This window comes from Notechis scutatus, chromosome 6, assembly GCF_049901735.1.
Source record: "Notechis scutatus isolate UNSWTSFEM ecotype Mainland chromosome 6, rNotScu1.2, whole genome shotgun sequence".
NCBI classification, from domain to species: domain Eukaryota; kingdom Metazoa; phylum Chordata; class Lepidosauria; order Squamata; family Elapidae; genus Notechis; species Notechis scutatus.
Window position 1 is genome coordinate 3,854,587 of NC_142014.1, and position 21,533 is coordinate 3,876,119.

At 43.7% G+C, this 21,533-nt stretch overlaps 1 protein-coding gene across 6 annotated transcripts in view; it reads left to right on the plus strand.

The window, feature by feature from the left end:
* The window catches only part of FRMD4A (FERM domain containing 4A), a 364,998-nt gene that overhangs the window by 172,025 nt on the left and 171,440 nt on the right, over positions 1 to 21,533 (plus strand). The window contains exon 1 of one of the 6 annotated variants that reach the window (XM_087969197.1): positions 1,510 to 1,995. The exons of 4 other annotated variants lie outside the window; for them this stretch is intronic. In XM_087969197.1, coding sequence (XP_087825323.1) covers positions 1,837 to 1,995 — 159 coding nt within the window. In that variant the 5' untranslated portion in view covers positions 1,510 to 1,836. Of the gene's footprint in view, positions 1 to 1,509; positions 1,996 to 21,533 lie in introns of those variants that run through there. One more of the 6 variants, XM_087969196.1, reaches the window with a different exon arrangement.

The window sequence follows — 21,533 nt, forward strand, 5'->3', positions numbered from 1 at the left end:
GGATCCTTGGTTGTTTTCTTGAAGATATTTCATTGCCCAACTAGGTAATGTTATCAGTGCTAGAAGGCATGGAGGAGGAGGAGGAGGAGGAGGAGGAGGAGGAGGAGGAGGAGGAGGAGGAGGAGGAGGAGGAGGAGGAGGAGGAGGAGGAGGAGGAGGACTATGGGATCCTTGGTTGTTTTCTTGCAGATGTTTCATTGCCCAACTAGGTAATGTTATCAGTGCTAGAAGGCATGGAGGAGGAGGAGGAGGAGGAGGAGGAGGAGGAGGAGGAGGAGGAGGAGGAGGAGGAGGAGGAGGAGGAGGAGGAGGAGGAGGAGGAAAAAGACTATGGGATCCTTGGTTGTTTTCTTGCAGATGTTTCATTGCCCAACTAGGTAATGTTATCAGTTTTAGAAGGCATGGAGGAGGAGGAGGAGGAGGAGGAGGAGGAGGAGGAGGAGGAGGAGGAGGAGGAGGAGGAGGAGGAAGATGGGGATGGGATCCTTGGTGTTCTCTGAGCTTGGTTGCTTTCTTGCAGACATTTCATGACCCAAATAGGTATCATCATCCATGCTAGTGTAGCACTGATGGTGGTACCTAGTTTGGGTCATGAAACATCTGCAAGAAAACAACCAAGCTCTTTTTTTTTCCTTTGGAAAAAGTGCAAAGAAGAGCAACTAAGATGATTAAAGGCCTAGAGACGAAAACATACAAAGAATGGTTGCAGGATTTGAGTCTGGCCAGTCTATAGAAAAGACGGACTTGGGGAGGACATGATAACAGCATTCCAGAACTTGAGGGGCTGCCCCAAAGAAGAAGAGGGGGGTCAACTTATTCTCCAAAGCAACAGAAGGCAGGACAAGTAGCATCAGATGGAAACTCATCAAGGAGAGAAGCAACCTAGAACTCAGGAGAAACTTCCTGACAATGAGGACAATTAACCAGTGGAACAGCTTGCCACCAGAAGTTATAGGTGATCCATCACTGGAGGCTTTCAAGAAGAAACTGGACAGACACTTGTCTGGAAAGATCGAGGGTCTCTTGCTTGAGCAGGGGGCTGGACTAGAAGACCCCCAGGGTACCTTCCAGCTCTATTCTGATTGATTGACCTCTCCGCCTCCAGTTTGTTGGACTTCTGTGGGTGGATTAATGGGTTTCAGTTTGAACTGGCATCCGGCAGTCATTTTATCCCGCAGGGTCTAAGGGTGGGCTGAATTGAAGCACCCAAAGCATTCCTAACAACCCTCACTTGCCAGCAGTGGTGTATACATGGGTGGCTTACAGGTAAATAAGAACAAGTGTGGCAAGGTAATTGTTCAGCCGTCCCACTATGAATCTTCAAGAGTTAAACGGGGGGGGAAATGGAATGCCTTGCGAATGTTGGCAGGCAGGGAGTCAGTCAGACAAAAAAGAGAGAGAGAGAGCCTTGTTTTCCATCCTCGCTGGACAGAATTCTGGCATTTTGGAGGCTTAAGTCAGGAGTCCAGATTTCAACTGGTAACTTTAGTTCCCCGGCTGGCGTGGAGCTGTGCAGAAAGCAGCAACATGTACGGGGAGGCTGACTTGTTTTAAAAGATAAGACGTTCCTTTTGTAGCAAAAAGAAGAGATTTTTTTTTGGCATTCGAGGGACAAGCCGCAGCCCGAGAGAAATTGTTCTCTCCGAGAATGACCCGCATCAACAAAATCTGGGGTTGATTCAGGGTTTTCTTTTTTTTCTTTCATGAAAAAAAAAAATCACGCTGACATTTTAAACTTCGTTTGGTAGAAGTCTGAAAACTTTAGCAAACCACCGAGGGAACCCCGGGCCAGGGATTTTTGGTTTTTTTTTCCCTTTTCCTGCTTTGTGAGTTGGCATGGCAGCTGTGCCATTTAGGTTTGAAGATCTTCTACTTAGTTGGCATTCCATAGCCTGGAATCTGACTTCACGAGTCCTGGGCGCTGACCGGTTCAGGCACCTCCAGATTGTACGCCTGATGCTTAAACCATGGTGCATCTCCAGAGCAGTGTACCAGGTAGAGTAACCTCTGTTTCAAATCTGGGGGGTGGGGGATGGAAGGGGAGCTGCAAATTGTTTGCGTGTCTTTAGAAGAGAGAAATTCCTAGGAAAGGCAACTCAATCAGAATAGAGCTGGAAGGAGTCTTAAAAACTTCCAGTGATGGAGCATTTACAACTTCTGGAGGCAAGTGGTTCCACGGAGCAAACAGAGATTGCTGGTACTCAGTCTGGCTCTTCTGAAGCTCCATGTACTTCTAAAATAGAGGGCCACCGATGGAGGAAGGAGTGGGTTCTTAAATTGGTGATGTTCTTTAGTGCTGTAGTTCAAACCAAGGTGTCTCTGGGTCAAAGGCTTTCAAGAGGTCCTCTGTTGCCTTGCCATAACTTCTCCCTTCCACCCATCCACCCATCCTCCATCCTCTCCACATTCACAATTAACCAGTGTAACTCCTTGCCTCCAGAAGTTGTGGGTGCTCCATCACTGGAGGTTTTTAAGAAGATCCTGGACAGGCATTTGACCCAGATGACCCTTGAGCAGGAGGTTGGAGTAGGAGACCTCCAAGGTCCCTTCCATCTTTGTTATATTGCTCTGCTGTTATCCTTTCTCCTTCCCTCCCTTCCTTTCTTCCTTCCTTCTCCATCACTGGAGGTTTTTAAGAAGAGACTGGACAACCACTTGTCCAAAATGGTATGGGGTTTCCTGCTTGAGCAGAAGGGTTGGACTAGAAGACCTCCAAGATCCCTTTCAACTTTGTTATTCTGTTTTGCTGACTTTCTTCGTTCTTTCCTTCCTTCCTTCCCTCCCTCTTCCTTCCTTCCTTCCTTCCTTCTCCCTCACGGAAGTTTTGAAGAAGAGATTGGGCAGCCATTTGTATCCAGAATGATATAGGGTCTCCTGCTTGAGCAAGGGGTTGGACTAGAAGACCTCCAAGGGCCCTTCCAACTCATTCCAGTTGTGGATCCCCTCTTCCCATTTGCCTCCCCACCCCTTCCTCCCTCCTTTCTACAGTGGCAGGGCTGCAGTCACCCCACCACCATTGCTGCTGACTTAACAGGCCTTCTTCTAACTTGTGTCCAGGTCACTTTGCAAGTATCTCGAACGGGGAAAAACAGGAAGGCCCAAGCGAAGCTCTGAAGGAAGGGATGGGCCCTGCTCTGCCTTTTTTTTTTCTTGCCAAGTCTTGATCACAGTGGTGGGATTCCAATAATTTAACCACCGGTTCTCTGCCCTCATGATTTCTTCCAACGACCAGTTCACCAAACCGCTCAGAAAGTTAACAACCGGTTCTCATGAACCAGTGTGAACCGGATGATTCCCACCTCTGCTTGATTGCAAAATGCTTTTAGGAAAGGAAGAAGTTTCCTTTCCCAATTGAGATGTCGGTGGGCACTCTAAGTAGAGAACTACATGCCTGAATGGCTTATTTAGACATTTCTGAGTTGTTGTTTTTCAAAAGAGAGAAAAGAATTCCCTTTTTTTTTCCCATCGGGTAACCTGAACTGGCTTCCCCCCACCTTAACAGCTGCCCCCCTCCTTTCTCCGGCATTCATCTTGAGTCTCTAGATCAGCCATTCAGATGAAACGACCTGAGTTTTACCTAGTCAGTTTCACACAGAAGGTGGATTCCTAACATGGGTGGCAAATCTTGATTCGATGGCTTTTTTGGCAAAGCGAGTTGCTTTCCTCTTGCGGCAAACCCAAAGTGCTCTCCATGTTTGACTTGACATAGAAACTGAGCTATCATTTTTATTATTATTGTTATTGTTATTATTTAATCTTTAGTGAGATTCACAGCCTTTAGGGCTGGTTGGTAGCTCACAGGACCTAGGAACTATTCAGGTAGCATCAGAGGTTATAAGCTGTTCCAAGTAGGGTGATTTTTTGTAGAATCAGGGTAGTATTATTGTTGTTGTTGTTGTTATTGTTATGATTCTTATTATTTTCTGCACACTCTCATTTTTGTTTTGCCCTTAGGATCTATGGTTTCCTCTTTGCTTATTTTTTTGAAACTGATCAGCCAATTCTCAGATCCTCTGATGGCCCCCTAGAACAAGCTGCAGGCAAGAGTTTTGTGCCAATGAATGAGAGCCCTGGACGGGCGCCATGGCGTGGATGCAATTTTCAAAGTTAAATTGTTGCTGTTCTTGGCTCTCCTGCTGTTTGTTGGAAAGTGGAACAAAGCCGGTGTTTTCTGCACAGCAGTCCAGCTCTGCAGAACATTTAACGGGCCCCCTTTTTTTCCCATTGGCAGGGACACCTGATACATGCCAGCCCCCAGCTCCTAGGCAACCCCTTCCCAACCTTCGAAGTCCCATTACTTTAGAACAAGGGTCTTCAAACATGGCAAGTTTAAGACTTGTGGACTTCCAACTCCCAGAATTCCTGAGCTAACATGACTGGAGGAGGATTTCTGGGAGTTGAAGTCCACAAGTCTTAAAGCTGTCAAGTTTGAAGACCCCTGCTTTATAGAATGTATCCCATCACAATCCCATCGCTGCTTCAATATGTAATCATGGTTACAGCTAAGAAGAGATTCAACAACCACTTATTTATTTATTTATTTTATTTATTTATTTGATTTGCCAATTGTTTACAAGATAATAAGTATAAATGTATACATAGTTGTGAATACATGAAATGGGTACATATAATAAAAATAAAAGAAGAATAAGAGAAACAATAGGACAGGGACGGTAGGCACGTTGGTGCGCTTATGCACGCCCCCTACAGACCTCTTAGGAAAGGGGTGAGGTCAATAGTAGACAGTCTAAGGTTAAAGTTTTTGGGGTTTGGGGAAGAAACTACAGAGTCGGGTAGAGCAGGGATCCCCAACCTTTTCGACGCCGCGGCCCGGTTCCGACATCAGCTGGGCGCCGCGGCCCGGTACCGGCGTCAACTGGGCGCCGCCATCTTTTTATGACGAAAAGGCGCTTCCGGTGACGTCACCGAGCGCTGTTCGTCTAAAAAGATGGCGGCGCTAGCGCTTCTGGTGAGCTTTTTCGGTAGAAATGGCTTTCTACCGGAAAAGCTCACCGAGGGCCGCCATCTTTTATGACGAAACAGCGCCCGGTGAGCTTTCTACCCGGAAAAGCTCACCAGAAGCGCTTTTTACCAAAAAAGATGGCGGCGCCCAGCAACCAGCGGCCCGGTAAGGCTTGTTCCGCGGCCCGGTACCGGTCCGCGGACCGGCGGTTGGGGACCCCTGGGGTAGAGTATTCCAGACATTGACCACTCTATTGCTGAAGTCATATTTCCTGCAATCAAGTTTGGTGCGGTTTACTTTGAGTTTGTATCTATTGTGTGCTCTTGTGTTGTTATGGTTGAAGCTGAAGTATTCACTGACAGGTAGGACATTGCAATGTATGATTTTATATACCATGCTTAAGTCAGACCGAAGACGGCGTAATTCACTTGTCTGAAATGGTGTAGTGTGTCCTATTTGGGTAGAGGGTTGGACTAGAAGACCTCCAAGGTCCCTTCCAATTCTGTTATTCTGTTATTCGATTAAAATCAAGGTGGTTACTTACAGAAACAATGGATGGAAACTAAAGAAGGTGACAAAAGGAAACCTAGAACTCAGGAGGAATTGGACTCCCATCTGTCAGAAATGGTGTAGGGTCTCCTGCTTGGGCAGGAGGTTGGACTAGATGGCCTCCAGGGTCCCTTCCAACTCTGTTATTCTATTATTTGATTAAAATTGATCTGGTTAGTTACAGAAACAATGGAGGGAAATTAATCAAGAAGAATAGCAACCTAGAACCAAGGAGGACTTTCCTAACAATTTTGGAACAATTAACCAGTGGAACAGCTTGCCTCCAGAAGTTGTGGTTGCTCCATCGTTGGAGGTTTTTAAAAAGATATTGGACAACCCTTTAACTGAAATGGTATAGGCAGGGGTGGGATTCTACCAGTTCGCACCTATTCGCTAGAACCGGTTGTTAACATTCTAAGTAGTTCGGAGAACCGGTTGTTAGAAGAAATTACTGGCCTAATCCTGTAAGGAAGGCAGGAAGGAAACATTCTGGTGTTGCTTACAGAAACTGCCTCTCCGTTAACCCTTGTTACACTGAAAAAAGTGACTGAGGACCATTTTTCACACTTACGACTGTTGCAGCATCCCCACAGTCATGAGGGGCCAGGCGAGGAGATGCGTGCCTCGATGTGAGTGATGTTGAGTTGGTCACGCCCAGCCAATAACATGACCACCAAGCCACACCCACCACCTAAGCCACACTCATAGAACCGGTTGTTTAAAAAAATTGAATCCCACCCCTGGGTATAGGGTCTCCTGCTTGAGCAAGGGGCTGGACTAGAAGACCTTCGAGGTCCTTCCCAACTCTCTTATTCTGTTATTTGCTGGCATTGTAATATGATGGTTGCAACTGCCGAGAAAAGCACGTCATTGCAGAAATGCTGACAAGTTGCCTCTTTGTGGCACAGCTGGCAGGGGCGATTCAGTACAGCGAAGGAAGGTGGACTGTCTGCTTTGCAGCTTCCAATCTTCACAAGGATTCAACGTTAGGATTTGGCTTGGTTTGCAAAGGGCAAGGGAAATGCCCAAAGGATTGATTTTTTTTTCATCAGTTTGTATAGCTGCCCATCTCGTGACCAGAGACTTTGGGTGGCATCAAAAGAGAGCTAAGATGCAGATAAGGAATACAAATTTATTTTTTAAAAAAAAACGTTTGTAACCTTCCCAGCCAGCTTTCGATAAGCAAAGTCAATGGGGAGAGCCAGGTTCGCTTAACGACTGCATGACTCACGTAACGACTGCGGTGATTCACTTCTCAACCATGGCAACAACAAAAATATGTAAAATTGGCAGTGACTTGCTTCACAATTGCCTTGCTTGGCAACAGAAATTCTGGTCCCAATTGGGGAGTCATAAGTAGAGGACTAGCCATATTAAAGAGTTGGGTTAAGGCTGGAGAGATGCAAGAACTCCATTCTTTTAACAACTCCCCTATTAAGAAATGAGGGCTTAATCTTTTTTTTTTATCTAGCTCGTAGCTGCCTTGCTCCCATGTTAGAAATCCATTTTAGTACATTCCCAGCAAATGACTATTTGCAGTCTAGGCAAAAGAATCCCATCCATTTCAGCTGAAATACCAAGCGGAGATAACGAGAGTAACATTTAATGAGTTCTCTTTAATGCAGTGGAATACATCCACAGTTATCCGAAAGCGGAATCCTTGAGAAATCCTTATCAAGGTCATTTGGGGCAGCTTCTGTATTTAGGCCATGGGAAACCTCAGTTGGCCAGTTTCCCAGAAGCTGAAGAAGATGCCCCAGAAGGTCTTAACTATTCTAAAAGTTCTTAAATATTCTAAAAGAAGATGTAAAGGTAAAGGTTCCCCTCCTCGCACATCCGTGCTGGTCATTTCCGGCTCCTAGGGGGCGGTGTTCATCTCCGTTACAAAGCCGAAGAGCCAGCACTGTCCAAAGACGTCTCCGTGGTCATGTGGCCAGCAAGACTAAACACCGAAGGTGCACAGAACGCTGTTCCCTTCCCACCTATTTTTCTACTTGCATTTTTTACATGCTTTCGAACTGCTAGGTTGGCAGAAGCTGGAACAAAGAACGGGAGCTCACTCCATGACATGGCGCTGGGGATTCGAACCGCTGAACTGCAGACCTTTCTGATCGACAAGCTCAGCGTCTTAGCCACTGAGCCACTGCGTCCCCTGAATCATCTTAGTGGCTGCATAAAATGCTCATGCTTCCTGCAGGATTTGCTACTTGGCTTTCTATTTTGCAAAGAAAAAAAAGGGGGGGAGGGCAAAATCTGCAGGGGTGCAATTGGGATCTAGACCACCCACAAACAAGGACTGGGAGGACTTATTTCCCCTCAGCAGGGCCACAGGGAGAAAGACGTAAAAGGAGATAGAGATAGGGTGCGAACAGAAATGCTATTGACAGGATATTGATCTCTACTACTGATAATGTTGATATTTGTAGCTCGGGGTTGAACTGTGTGATAGAATAGAATATAGAAGAGAAGAGAGGAGAGGAGAGGAGAGGAGAGGAGAGGAGAGGAGAGGAGAGGAGAGGAGAAGAGAAGAGAAGAGAAGAGAAGAGAAGAGAAGAGAAGAGAAGAGAAGAGAAGAGAAGAGAAGAGAAGAGAAGAAGTTGGAAGGGATCTTGGAGGTCTTCTTGTCCAACCCCCTGCCTATGCAGGAAACCCTACACCACTTCAGACAAATGGTTGTCCAATCTCTTCTTAAAAACTTCCAGTGTTGGAGAATTCACAACTTCTGGAGGCAAGTTGTTCCACTGATTAATTGTACACACTGTAAGGAAGTTTCTCCTTAGTTCTTGGTTGCTTCTCTCCTGGATGAGTTTCCATCCGTTGCTTCTTGTCTTGTTCAGTGGTGCTTTGGAGCATAGCTTGACTCCCTCTTCTTTGGGGCAGCCCCTGAGAGACTGGAAGACTGCTATCATGTCCTTCTGGTCCTTCTTTTCATTAGACTAGCCAGGCCCAGTTCCTGCATCCGTTCTTCATATCTTTTAGCCTCCAGTCTCCTAATCGTCTTTGTTGGATGCTTGCTGTTCTCTCTCTCTTTTTTTAATAAAGTTTTATTTGGGTTTTCACACATACAAAATACAAGTAAAACATCTTTTTTGAAAATAGCATGGTCCCGGGTTGAATAATGTCAGCTGGTGCTCCGTTCAAAATCCAAGAAAGAAATACTTAGACTCCTTTAATCAGAGAAAAGATATCTTTTACTGGAAATCAAGTGGTAGCAACAAAAGAATTCTGAATCTGAGAAAATGGGCGCATAAATCACATATACAAAGTAATGGCCACGTTCCCACCCCCAATAGTTCAATTGTCTCATCCAATTAAAAGTTGTGTATATATCATGTGGGCATCTCCAGGTGGTGATGAGGCTTCTGTCCATTGACCTTGACATAGTTTGATAAAGGGTTGTAGCCGCGCATAGCATAGGATAGAAACCTGAGCAAGAATCTACCCCACCCCACCCCAGTTTATACAGTTCTGGTTTGTAACACCTCCAGCTCACTTCCCAGAACCATTCCCCCCTCCTCCCCCCGTTACTTATGACAGCCGAAAGATGCAGAACAAAGGGAAAAAATCTTGAAGGCTGACGTTTATACAGACACAAAACTCAATTTCATGCTCCTTCTATTCCATATCTTATACTATTCTACATTTTCTATATAGTTTTTCCCCTCTTTTAATTTTCTCAATTTTATTTTGATTATCACATCTCAATTCAAATCATTATATTTATACTTTTGTCTGTTCTGTTTCAATTTCATATTGTCTTTTCTCATTAAACAAATTTTCTCCTGTAGTTATTAATTGGAGAATGACACCTTTATATCTTTTAATTACATCCATTCAACTCTTATTTAAATTTCAATATATACCATAAGGTTATGACCTTCAATATAATACATAATACATAACTTCCAATCAAATTCTGCTGGTACATTCTTATAATACACCCTATATTCTTTTTTAAAAAAAGATTATAAATATATGTAATTATAAACCCTCATTCCATTCCAATTCAGTTCTATCATTAATAATCATTAAAATCTTACCATCTTTAACACTTCTTTTCAATTAAATGTCATACTTCCTTAAAGACACATATAATCTCCATAATTAATTTTTCCCTTATTTCTCTTCACATATGTTTTGTAAATCATTAAATATTCATTTTGTTACATTTATTTATTGACAAGCATTCCACTGAATTACGATAGCTATTTTATCAAACATTTTAATCATACATTGTTTCATATTTTCTAAAATTATTTCTGTTTCTTATATATCTTATGTACTTTCTAATACTATCTTATGTACTTTTGCAGAATCCCTTTTTCCATTAAATTTTCACCCATTATCTCTAAATAGGCCCTGTTTCTCTATATTTTGTTTCTGTCCTTTATAACTTCTTTTCCTTTCTTTCTTCCCTCTCTTCTTTTCCCTCCCCTTTTTACCCCCTTGTCTCTCTACTTCTAATTCTCTCTTCTGCATTTCCCTCTTCTGTTGCTTTCTGATTTTATACCTATTTTTCACTCTATTTTTTTTTTTTTGGAGTTGTTTTTCCCAATCTTAAATTTTCCATTCTCTTTCCCCCCTTTCCTTGCTGTTCTCTGAGTTTAGTTGTTTGTTCTTGTAAATGTTTCATTACCCTACTAGGGAACATTATCAGGGCTAGAAGCAAGTGGGGGAGGAGGAGGAGGAGGAGGAGGAGGAAATGGTAGTCACTGGTGCTGTCTGAGTTTAGTTGTTTTCTTGCAGACATTTAATTACCTAACTAGGTAACATCATCAGTTGAGGGAGAGAGGGAGGAAGAGGAGGAGGATGGCAACAACTATGATGCTCTCTGAACTTGGTTGTTTTCTTGCAGACATTTCATTATCCAACTAAGTAACAATATCAACAATTAGGTGTTAAGGTCCAGACACAGGAAGGGTCACCCAAAATCCTTGCTAAACAGGTTATAGGCAACAGAGAAGTAATTTCTCCCCAAATGTCCTTGAGTTTCATTTAGAACCTAAGATCAACTTTACCAGGATTAGTTGAGCCAGTTAAGAGGTTCCCATGACCCATTGATTCCGGCAGTGATCCAGTTAAATGCATATCATCTGAACAAGATCAAGGTGACTATGTTGGAGCGAGCAGATTATTTCTCCAGCTTTAGGCAGCAGGAGGAAGAAATTGGGGGAGAATTTCTGCTTCCAACTGCAGCCGCACACTGGCCTAATATTCGGTCATGTCCCTTCTTACCCTTTGCTTGAATTCTGGTCAAATGCAGAAATGAAATGTCCACGGGGAGTGGAATCAGCTAGCAGGAGAGCTACGTTCCTCCGTGAGCACCAGTGCTTCCTCAAGGGTGTAGTAGCTGCGTGTAATTTGTTTTGTTTTCAGAGTTCTCCTCCTCTGCGGAAGTTGGAGGCTGCAGCGAAAGAAGGATTGTCCTCTGACCCTTTGGGGAGCCAAGGGGGAGAAAAAACAACAACCCTTTTTAAGATGGTTTCAAGATTAGGTAGCCCTGCGCTTTGGCTCACCGCGTAGGAAGCGAGGATGCCAGATCTTTTTATGAAAGGGTCTTATATAAGAAGATCTCCCTCGGGGATCTCCCCACGCCATTTTCCAGGCCAGAATCAGGTGGAGGCATCAATCCACATCTGTTTCCAGGCAAGGAACAAAATGTACCCTTGGAAGGATGAGTCGGGACTGAAGAAGGGCCTTGCGTTGGAGGCTGGTAGGCAGAGGCAGAATTTTCACCAGGATCTCTTCAAATTTTCATTTTCTTTTTTATTCAAGATCCCTGAAGAATTTTAAGCACCCTTCCCCAAAACAGGAGAATTCTACATGTTGCAACTCAAGTTCTAGATTTACTCATCGGTGCCTTCAACCGGTTAGGCATTCTGAATTGCCCTCTGAACATAGCCGTAGGGCCCTGGGCTACACAAGGGCACTTTATGACATATTTGGGGCAGTGGTGGGATTCAAAAATGTTTACTACCAGCTCTGTGGGCGTGGCTTAGTGGGTGTGGTGTGGCTTGGTGGGCGTGGCTTGGAGGGCATGGCAGGGGAAGGATACTGCAAAATCCCCATTCTCTCCCCACCCCTCTAACCTGCTTTCCAGCTCCGTTCTCCTGGGCCGGGCAACCAAAGGAGACCCAGCCGATCAGCTGGGACTCGATGGGAGGCAGAGAAGAGATGGGGTTGGCGGGGCCAGTCAGAGGTGGGATTGGCCGGTTCTCCAAACTACTCAAAATTTCTGCTACCGGTTTTCCAGACTGGTCCGAACCGGCTGAATACCACCTCTGATTTAGGGAAAACGAAGGGAAAAAAAAGAAATCTATTTAGAATATTCTTTATTGGCCAAGTGTGATAACTATTGTCAGCCTCAAGAGAGGCTCATCCCTACCTATCAAGATATCTTCGCCCCTAATTATGGCTTATTTGTTGCTATGCTCTTTACTTCTCTTTCGGCTGTCATGAAACGGTGGGAGGGGGGAATCTTGGAAGGGAAGAAGGCAGGAGGTGTTTTGCATTCCTTTGCTGGGTAAAGAAAGGGAGGGGGATTCTTTGTTGTAACTTTCCATTTCTCACTAACCTCTGTCCTTTTTTATGCGCAACTGCGAACTTTTATCAAAATATGTCAAGGTCACTGACAGTAGCCTCATCATCACCTAGAGATGACCACATGATCCTATTCAGAAGTTTTAATTGGAAGAATCATTTGATCTCTGGAGGGGGGGAGCAATTCTATCCCTTTGTATATGCGTTTTACCCGCCAATATTTTAGTTTCGGAATTGATTCTGTTGCTACCATTCATTTTCCAGTAAAAGATAAATTCTGCTCTACATCATGGAGTCTGAGTATTTCTTTCTTGGGATTTAGAAGGAGCACAGTCTGACAACTATGATGGCTTATAACCCTAATTGTCAGGTTCACTTATGGTCATAACTCGAGGACTGTACATCTGTCAGAATAGAATAGAATAGAATAGAATAGAATAGAATAGAATAGAATAGAATAGAATCGGAATCGGAATCGGAATCGGAATCGGAATAGAATAGAATAGAATAGAATAGGAATAGGAATAGGAATAGGAATAGGAATAGGAATAGGAATAGGAATAGGAATAGGAATAGGAATAGAATAAGAATAAGAATTAGTAGAATGGAATGGAAAGGAATAGAATAAGGCATAAGGAAGGAATAGAATTAGAATTAGGAATAGAATGGAATGGAATGGAATGGGAGGGGAGGGGAGAGGAAAGGAGAGAAGAGAAGAGAAGAGAAGAGAAGAGAAGAGAAGAGAAGAGAAGAGAAGAGAAGAGAAGAGAAGAATTAATAGAATGGAAAGGAAAGGAAAGGAATAGAATGGAATGGAATGGAATAAAATAGAATAGAATAGAATAGAATAGAATAGAATAGAATAGAATAGAATAGAATAGAATAGAATAGAATAGAATAGAATAGAATAGAATCGGAATCGGAATCGGAATGGAATAGAATAGAATAGAATAGAATAGAATAGAATAGAATAGAATAGAATAGAATAGAATAGGAATAGGAATAGGAATAGGAATAGGAATAGAATAAGAATTAGTAGAATGGAATGGAAAGGAATAGAATAAGGCATAAGGAAGGAATAGAATTAGAATTAGGAATAGAATGGAATGGAATGGAATGGGAGGGGAGGGGAGAGGAAAGGAGAGAAGAGAAGAGAAGAGAAGAGAAGAGAAGAGAAGAGAAGAGAAGAGAAGAGAAGAGAAGAGAAGAGAAGAATTAATAGAATGGAAAGGAAAGGAAAGGAATAGAATGGAATGGAATGGAATGGAATGGAATAAAATAGAATAGAATAGAATAGAATAGAATAGAATAGAATAGAATAGAATAGAATAGAATAGAATAGAATGGGATGGGATGGGATGGGATGGGATGGGATGGGATGGGATGGGATGGGATGGGATGGGATGGGATGGGATGGGATGGAATAGAATAGAATAGAATAGAATAGAATAGAATAGAATAGAATAGAATAGAATAGAATAGAATAGAATAGAATAGAATAGCAGTTGGAAGGGACCTTGGAGGTCTTCTAATCCCCTGCTTAGGCAGGAAACCCTATACCACGTCAGACAAATGGCTATCCAATCTCTTCTTAAAAACTCCCAGCGTTGGAGCATTTACTTTGTGTTGGGAAGATTGCCAAAAAAAAACACCCCATAGAGGCAGGGTTCATCACTGCACCCCCTGAAAGACAAATCCTGAAATATTAAACACACCATTTAACTTTTGCAACAAAAAAAAAACAACCCTCCAGCTTTTGATTTATAACTCTCTCCGTTAAATGAAGGAGATCCAGGTTCCGTAAGTCTAATTCTGTTTTGCTTCCAGGCGAGAGGAATTAACGTCCCTCACATTCATCTCCCCAGCTGTGAAATTGCAACGCTTGTAGAAATGGAAATCTCACGAGGGGAAGAAGGGCTTGGGGTGACTGCGAGGAAGCTTATAGAAAGAAAACGGAACTTGATGCCAAAACATCAGCTGAGGGTAAATTAGGAGGAGCCTTTTGCTAGTGGGATGCCATCTTCCTTTCGGTGGAATATTCTGCATAATCTGCTCACTCAGAGGAAATTTGAGGAAATTTATTTTATTTTATTTATTTTATTCATTTGCCAAAAGCTTACAATATAACAGAAACAAGAATAAACATAAGTTTAAATACAAGAAATAGGAACTAATAATTGGGGACAGGGATTGTGCACTTATGCACAAATTCAAGGACCAAGTCTTGATTCTGATCCTGAATGATAGAAATGACAGGTTGTTGTTTGTTTTTAAAGAAAACTAGTTCTCAAAAGAGCAAAATGGATCTAGCAGGTATAACCAGCTGAAAAATAAAAAGCAATTTGCAAAGATGACCACACGGGCGAGCTTTGTTCTCCAATGGTTGCGTTCCATTTTTAGATTTCTGACTTATCCTGTGGTTGAGAAAACATTTATTTCACACAACTGATAATGTTTTCATCCAATTGCAAGCTCCCTGGATCAAGTAATAGGCGATATTTTTATTTTATTTTAAAAAAACTGTCTTTGTGGCTGCGTGGGCTGGATCTGCTTGAATTTTATTTGCTGTAAGACCTCTGTCTACTTTCACTTTCCGACAGATGACATTGTCTTCTCTTAACTTTCTGGGAAAGATCACATGTTTTAAAGGACCAAAAGTATAGAAGCAGGGGTGGGATTCAACCCAGGGTGGGATTCAAAAATTCCAAAAACTGGTTTGCTGCCCGGTTGCTTCCAGCTTCCGGTGGGTCTCCAGAGCCTGGGGAGGCTGTTTTTCATCCTCCCAAGGGTCCAGAGGCCTCCCTCGGGCCTCTGGGAGGGTGAAAACAGCCTTCCCAGGCCTCTGGAGACCCACCGGAAGCTGGAAACAGGCCTGTTTCTGGAATTCTGGAAGGCCCCTTCTCCCCCTCCCAGAGCCTCTGCGTGGACCCTACACCCTCCATCGAAAATGGGCTGTGTGGAGACTCCTGGGAGGGGAGGGAGGAGCAGGGCCAGTCGGTCAGTCGAAATACTGGTTCAACGAACCAGATGTAACTTTAACATCTGGTTCGCCCAAACCAGTAGAATTCCACCTCTGATTCAACTGCTGCCACAACCGGTTTTGTGAGCGTGCACCCGCAGCATTTGAAGACTCAGTGTTTCAGCTCTAATAACTTACCTTCTTCTGCAGCCCCGGTGAGTAAAACAGCTGGCAATCCACTGTGCCGCGCGAATCGGCTGAGCTGCAAAACACAGAAATAAAGGACAGACTAGGGCCATGACGGTGAACCTATGGCACCCAGGGCCATTTTGTTCCAGCATGCGAGCTGCAGGCAAACTTACCTCACTGGGCATGCGCATGCCTCCCAGCTGATTTTTCACCCGGTTTGAGGCCTTTTTTGGCCTCCCGGGGACTTGAGGAAAGCCTCTGCAGGCTTTTCAGGCCGAAAAATAGGCCCGTTTCATCACTTCCTGTATTTCTGGAAATACTGGAAGTGACAAAACAGGCTTATTTTTGGCCTGCAAAGCTCGCAGAGGCCTCTGGGAGGCCGAAAAAGGCCTCAAATGGGCCGAAAATCAGCTGGGAGGCCCAGTGCAGGTAAGGGGGCCGGGGCGATTGCGCACGTTGCCTTCTGGGTGCCCGCACATGAGCGCGCGCCAGCGCATGCATAGCTTTTGACACAGGAGCCCCAAAAGGTTAGCCACCACTGGACTAGGGCAAGGCGGTGGGCAGGACTTAATGATCACCAGAATAACCGGTTCGCCCAAGCTGGTCCAAACCAGGTAGAATCCCACCCCTGTATAGAAGCATCATCTTCTTAGGGATGGTGAAAAAAAATAACTATCCGTTTTCTTAGCATTAGCTCGCAGCGCAATAACCAGGCTGGTTTTTTAACTTCTCCTGGGTTTATGGGAGCGTGCAACATATCGGCTTCCACAAAGCTGAAATTGCAACCTCGGGATAAACAGCAGGGACGGGAGCCATGCTGAATCTGGAATAGGGATGTTCCCAGCAAAGAATACACTAAATATTTATGGGCGAGTTCATTTGAGGTAACCAGGCACGCCAATGCTCCTGCTGGTCGTTGACCTTCCCTCACAGTTATTGCCCTAGAGTCCCAGCTGTGGATTCGTGCAGGCCTCTCCGTGGAGTTTTTCTCCTGCTCGACACACCGCATTGTGTTCCCAGAGGGTGGATTGTCGTATTCTAGGTCAGGAACACAAAACTAGGCAGCCCCCCTTGCGAGAATAATAAGAGAGAGTGGCCTCAATGAAGGGGGCAGACAGATTCTCAAAGTCTTCCTTAAACGTGTTTGTTGAAGGAGATTTGGTTTGCAAACACCTCGCTCACTACAAGCCCTTGGTTTGCAACGGTTCATTTAATGAACGTTCAAAGTTACAACAGCATTGAACGAGTGACGGTTTTTCACACTTATGACCATTGCAGCATCAAGGAGAGAAGCAACCTAAAACTAAGGAGAAATTTCCTAAAAATGAGAACAATTCAGCAGTGGAACAACTTGCCTTCAGAAGTTGTGAATGCTCCAACACTGGAAGTTTTTAAGAAGAGATTGGACAGCCACCTGTCTGACATGGTATACGGTTTCTTGCATTGGCGAAGGGGTTGGACTAGAAGACCTCCAAGGTCCCTTCCAACTCTTATTTTCTAAACCAAAGGAAACAACGTGGTTGATTGTTGGGTTATAAAAGTGAGCTGCCCAGAGTCACCTTACAGGAGAGATGACCAGCATAAAAATGTAGTTAATATATAATAAATAAATAATAAAACACAAAGACAGGAACTGTGTGGTTTTTCTATAATGCTTTGGCCCAAAAAGTTATCCAACTCGAAAGCTACCCTGGAAACTCTTCAGTTGTCCCATTTAAGCATTTTTAAGGCTCAATCTTCTTCCTGCGAAATAAAAGAGAATAGAATAAGAGAATTCGAGAAAGAGACAACTAGGCCCAAATGTTTTATAAAAGGCTTGCCTTCCCCCCCTTCATGTGTTATTTAATTCATGATTAGCATCCTTGTGGGCACAGAAAGAAAAATAATACAGAGGGAAGGATAGTTTAAAAACTTGTGTGTGTGTGTGTGTGTGTGTGTGTGTGTGTGTGTAGAGAGAGAGAAAGAAAGTGAGACAGAGAGAGAAAGAGAGAGACAGAGAGAGAGAGAGAGAAAGAGAGAGAAAGACAGACAGAGACAGACAGAGAGAAAGAGAGAAAGACAGAGACAGAGAGAAAGAGAGAGAAAGACAGAGACAGACAGACAGACAGACAGAGAGAGAAAGAGAGAGACAGAGTGAGAAAGAGAGAGACAGAGAGAGAGAAAGAGAGAGAGAGAGAGGCTGGTTTTCTTTTTTTTATATATATATAAATAAATTTTATTAAATTTACAATTAAAAACATATCGACATTACATACACAAAAGGGAAAAAAACAAAAAAAAGAACACTCGGTCTTACAAACTGGAAAGAAAAGAGAAGAAGAGATGTAAAAGAAAGAAAGAAACAAAGGAAGAGAAAGAGAAAAAAGAAAAAAAAGATGCATTTAAAAACAGACAATATCCTTTTTGACAGTCTGCAAGATCCAATTCTCCTACCTTAATTTGAATACACACATCTTATCGATATCTATGCTTAAATTACCCATTGTCCATTAAGCAGTTTATCTCTGGACTAACCAATTATACCAAGAGTTCCAATTATCGTAAAATATTGAAGACTCTTTGTTTTTAAGTGCTATAGTTAATTTATCCATTTCTGCACAATCACATATTTTCTGGATGACCATTTGTTCTGTAGGTGCATAGGGTGATTTCCAACACTGGGCAAACGCTAATCTGGCTGCAGTTAGGATATGAATTGTTACATATTTCATCTTTTTGGGTAAATGTTTATCAGAGATCCCTAGTAGGAAGAACTCTGGTTTGTATTCGATTTGTTCTTTGGTTATCTCCTCCAACCATTTTCTGATTTTTTGCCAATATTTCTGGGTTTCTTTGCAAGACCACCACATATGAAAGTAGGTTCCTTCTATGCTTTTACATTTCCAGCATTTTGGACTTGTGTTTGGGTTCATTTTCGCCAACCTCGAAGGGGGCAAGTGCCATCTATAAAACATTTTGTATGTATTTTCTTTATATGCTGCCGATTTTGAGAGAGGCTGGTTTTCTTCAACTCAGCGGAATTACCAGGTTGCCAATTTTATTTTTTTTAAAAAGGCAACTTATTTATGACACTCCCAGTGTCACGCAATCCTTTTTGGCAACCTCTTGAGCAGCAAAAGCCAACGGGGGAACCCCAATTTTTTAACGACCCGGTGACTACCTTAACAAACTACAGGGATTCACTGAACAACGTTGCCAAGGAACATCGCAAAACGGGGCAAAGCTCCCTTCACAGATGCCTCACTTAATGACAGAAGTGTCGGGCAGAAGCGTGGTGGTCGTAAGTTGAAAACTGACTGTAGTTTGACCCTTCTTTGGCTCTTTGCGGGTTTTATTTTGTGTTGGTTTTGGCTATTGGAATATAAACAATGGTCTTTTCAAGTTCTCCAGCCCCAGCTGTGTTTTTATTTCAGCATCCTCATAATCCTGTAAGATTTTAAGCAGTTTTCGTCAGCTGTATCTTGTGGGACTTAGGAGAATATCTGGCTTTAATTCGTTGATCAAACTCTTCCTCAGTTGGAAGATAATTTTGTGCAGTTCTTCTGTGTGTTTGCACCATCCCTTTCTTTTTTCTTTTTTTCTTTCTCTGCCTTCTTGGTCTCTTATTGTGCCATCCAGGCATAAAAGTTTCCCTTGTTTTTCTAAGTACAATACTTGTCTTTTTTTTCATTCGGCTCTGTTCTTATCTTCCTTTCTTTTTTGCATTTGCAGATATTGTGTAACATTTTCCTTGTTCTTTTCTGCAACGCGGGGCATAGCTGAGCAGATTTCCTTCTGTCTCTCTTTTCTTTTACTCTCTCTCTGCCCTTCACCTTCAGCGACTTAAATTACTTGGGCTCTTTTGCATTTTAGAATCCTTTTTGTTTGCGTTAACAGTACAACAAATTTCAATCCAGCCGTCTTTCACCATTCCATTAAATCTATTCTTTACTTTCACGAACATTTGGAATATTTTTCAGGCTGTCTCTGGTTGGTTTGCAGATTCTGTTTCCTTTATTGACTGAACAGATTGTCTCCAGTTTGGCTTGCAGAGCATAAATTCAATTTGATTTTGCTGCGGTCCATCCAATAATATCCATGCATACATTTGTCTTTCAAGTTCTTAGAATAAGTTTTTTTTTTGCTTTTATGGACATTGAAATTTTCTGCCCCATTAGTCCGTCTCCTGCGTTGTTTCATACACTGGTGCCAACTTTTCCAGTTACTCCAAATGCTGTTTCGCTTCCAACTTTAACCTTTTGGTCTCAAATAATGGGATGCATTTTTTTCTCTCTGTGTTATGTAAACATAAGGTTGCAAGCCTCATCCCCAATATAACCATTCCACTCCCTCTTCCTTGGTTAGAGTTACTTGTACCACCATAACTTAAAGACTTGGACTTAAACTGAGATTATTCCATCATTCATAGTTGTAACTAGTTACTAATGACTGATAATTCCCTCCCTCCCTTCCTCTCCCTCCTACTCTTCCTTCCTTTCCTACTCTTCCTTCCTCCCTTCCTCTCCCTTCATCCTTCCTTCCTTTCTCTCCCCCTACTCTTCCTTCATCCCTCCCTCCTTCTTTCCTCCCTCCCTCCCTCCCTCCCTTCTACACTTCCTTCTTTCCTCCCTCCCTTCTACACTTCATTCCTCTCCTCTTATTCCTTTTTCCCCTCCCTCCCTCCTACTCTTTCTCCCTTCCTCCTTCTTTCCTTCCTTCCTTCCTTCCCTCCCTCTTCCTTTCGTCCCTCCCTTCTTCTTTCCTCTCTCCTCCTACTAATCCTTCCTTCCTTCCTTTCCTACTCTTCCTTCCTTCCATCTTTTTTTCCCTTTCCTCCCTCCCTTCCTTTCCCTGCTATCCTTCCTTCCTTCTTCTCCTCCTACTCTTCCTTCCTCCCTCCCTCTTTCCTCCATCCCTTCTATACTTCCTTCCTCTCCCCTTATTCCTTTTTCTTCCCTCTCTCCCTCCTAATCTTCCTCCTTTCCTCCCTTCCTTCCTCCTTCCCTCCCTCTTCCCTCCCTCTTTCCTCCCTCCCTCTTTCCTCCCTCTTTCCTCCCTCCCTCCCTCCCTTCCTTCCTCCCTCCCTCCCTTCCTTCCTTCCTTCCTTCCTCCCTCCCTTCCTTCCTTCCTTCCTTCCTTCCTTCCTTCCCTCCCTCTTCCCTCCCTCTTTCCTCCCTCCCTCTTTCCTCCTCTTTCCTCCCTCCCTCCCTTCCTTCCTCCCTCCCTCCCTTCCTTCCTTCCTTCCTTCCTTCCTTCCTCCTCCCTCCCTCCCTCCCTCCCTCCCTCCCTCCCTCCCTTCCTTCCTTCCTTCCTTCCTTCCTCCCTCCCTCCTTCCTCCCTTCCTTCCTTCCTTCCTTCCTTCCTCCCTCTTCCCTCCCTCTTTCCTCCCTCCCTCTTTCCTCCCTCTTTCCTCCCTCCCTCCCTTCCTTCCTCCCTCCCTCCCTTCCTCCCTTCCTTCCTTCCTTCCTTCCTCCCTCCCCTCCATCCCTCCCTCCCTCCCTCCCCCTCCCTCCCTCCCTCCCTCCCTCCCTTCCTTCCTTCCTTCCTTCCTTCCTTCCACTGTTTCCTAATCTTCCCTCCCCCTCCCTCCCTCCCTCCCTCTTTCCTTCCTTCCTTCCTCCCTTCCTTCCTTCCTTCCTTCCTTCCTCCCTTCCTTCCTTCCTTCCTTCCTTCCTTCCTTCCTTCCTTCCTTCCTTCCTTCCTTCCTTCCTTCCACTGTCTCCTACTCTTCCCTCCCTCTGTCCCTCCTTCCTTCCTAATCGAACAGCTCCAATTTCCCTACTGTATATAATTATTTATTCCTATTCATTACATTTCTGTCCTAGCTTCTCAAATCCTTGTTCCAGTTTCCAAAAGTGATCCAAGGTCAACCTTCTTGGACCCTGGGAGTCTCCCATCTGCTGAGTCCACCAAGGAGAACAAGCTTCTGTAACACCTGGAAAATGTTGCAGGGTGCCCGTTGTGGCTTTTCATTTGTGAATCCCTCCACACATGATAAATGCACCGTTTCTGTGGTCGATTTAGCCTCCCTGGGCCAGTTCCAGTGTGACCCCCCCTGGGCTTGCTGGTAGAGGATACGTTTTCCGCAAGAGCTGGATTGTGGAATCCTTAGGAATGGTGTAAAAATCAATATCCATCTCTTCCAAAAAAAAAAAAAAAAGAAACCAAAATATTTTTTCCGCATCTAGATAGCATTAAAATGATAAGGCATTTTTTTTAAAAAATGGAAGCATTAAAAAAACCCTGTCCTTGTGTCTAGTTGTTCTGGTGTGCAGGGCTCTATAGCGCCGTTTTGAAGGAAGGAACTGAAACAGTTTATATCCGGGATGTGAGGGGCCTGTAGATATTTTCCCA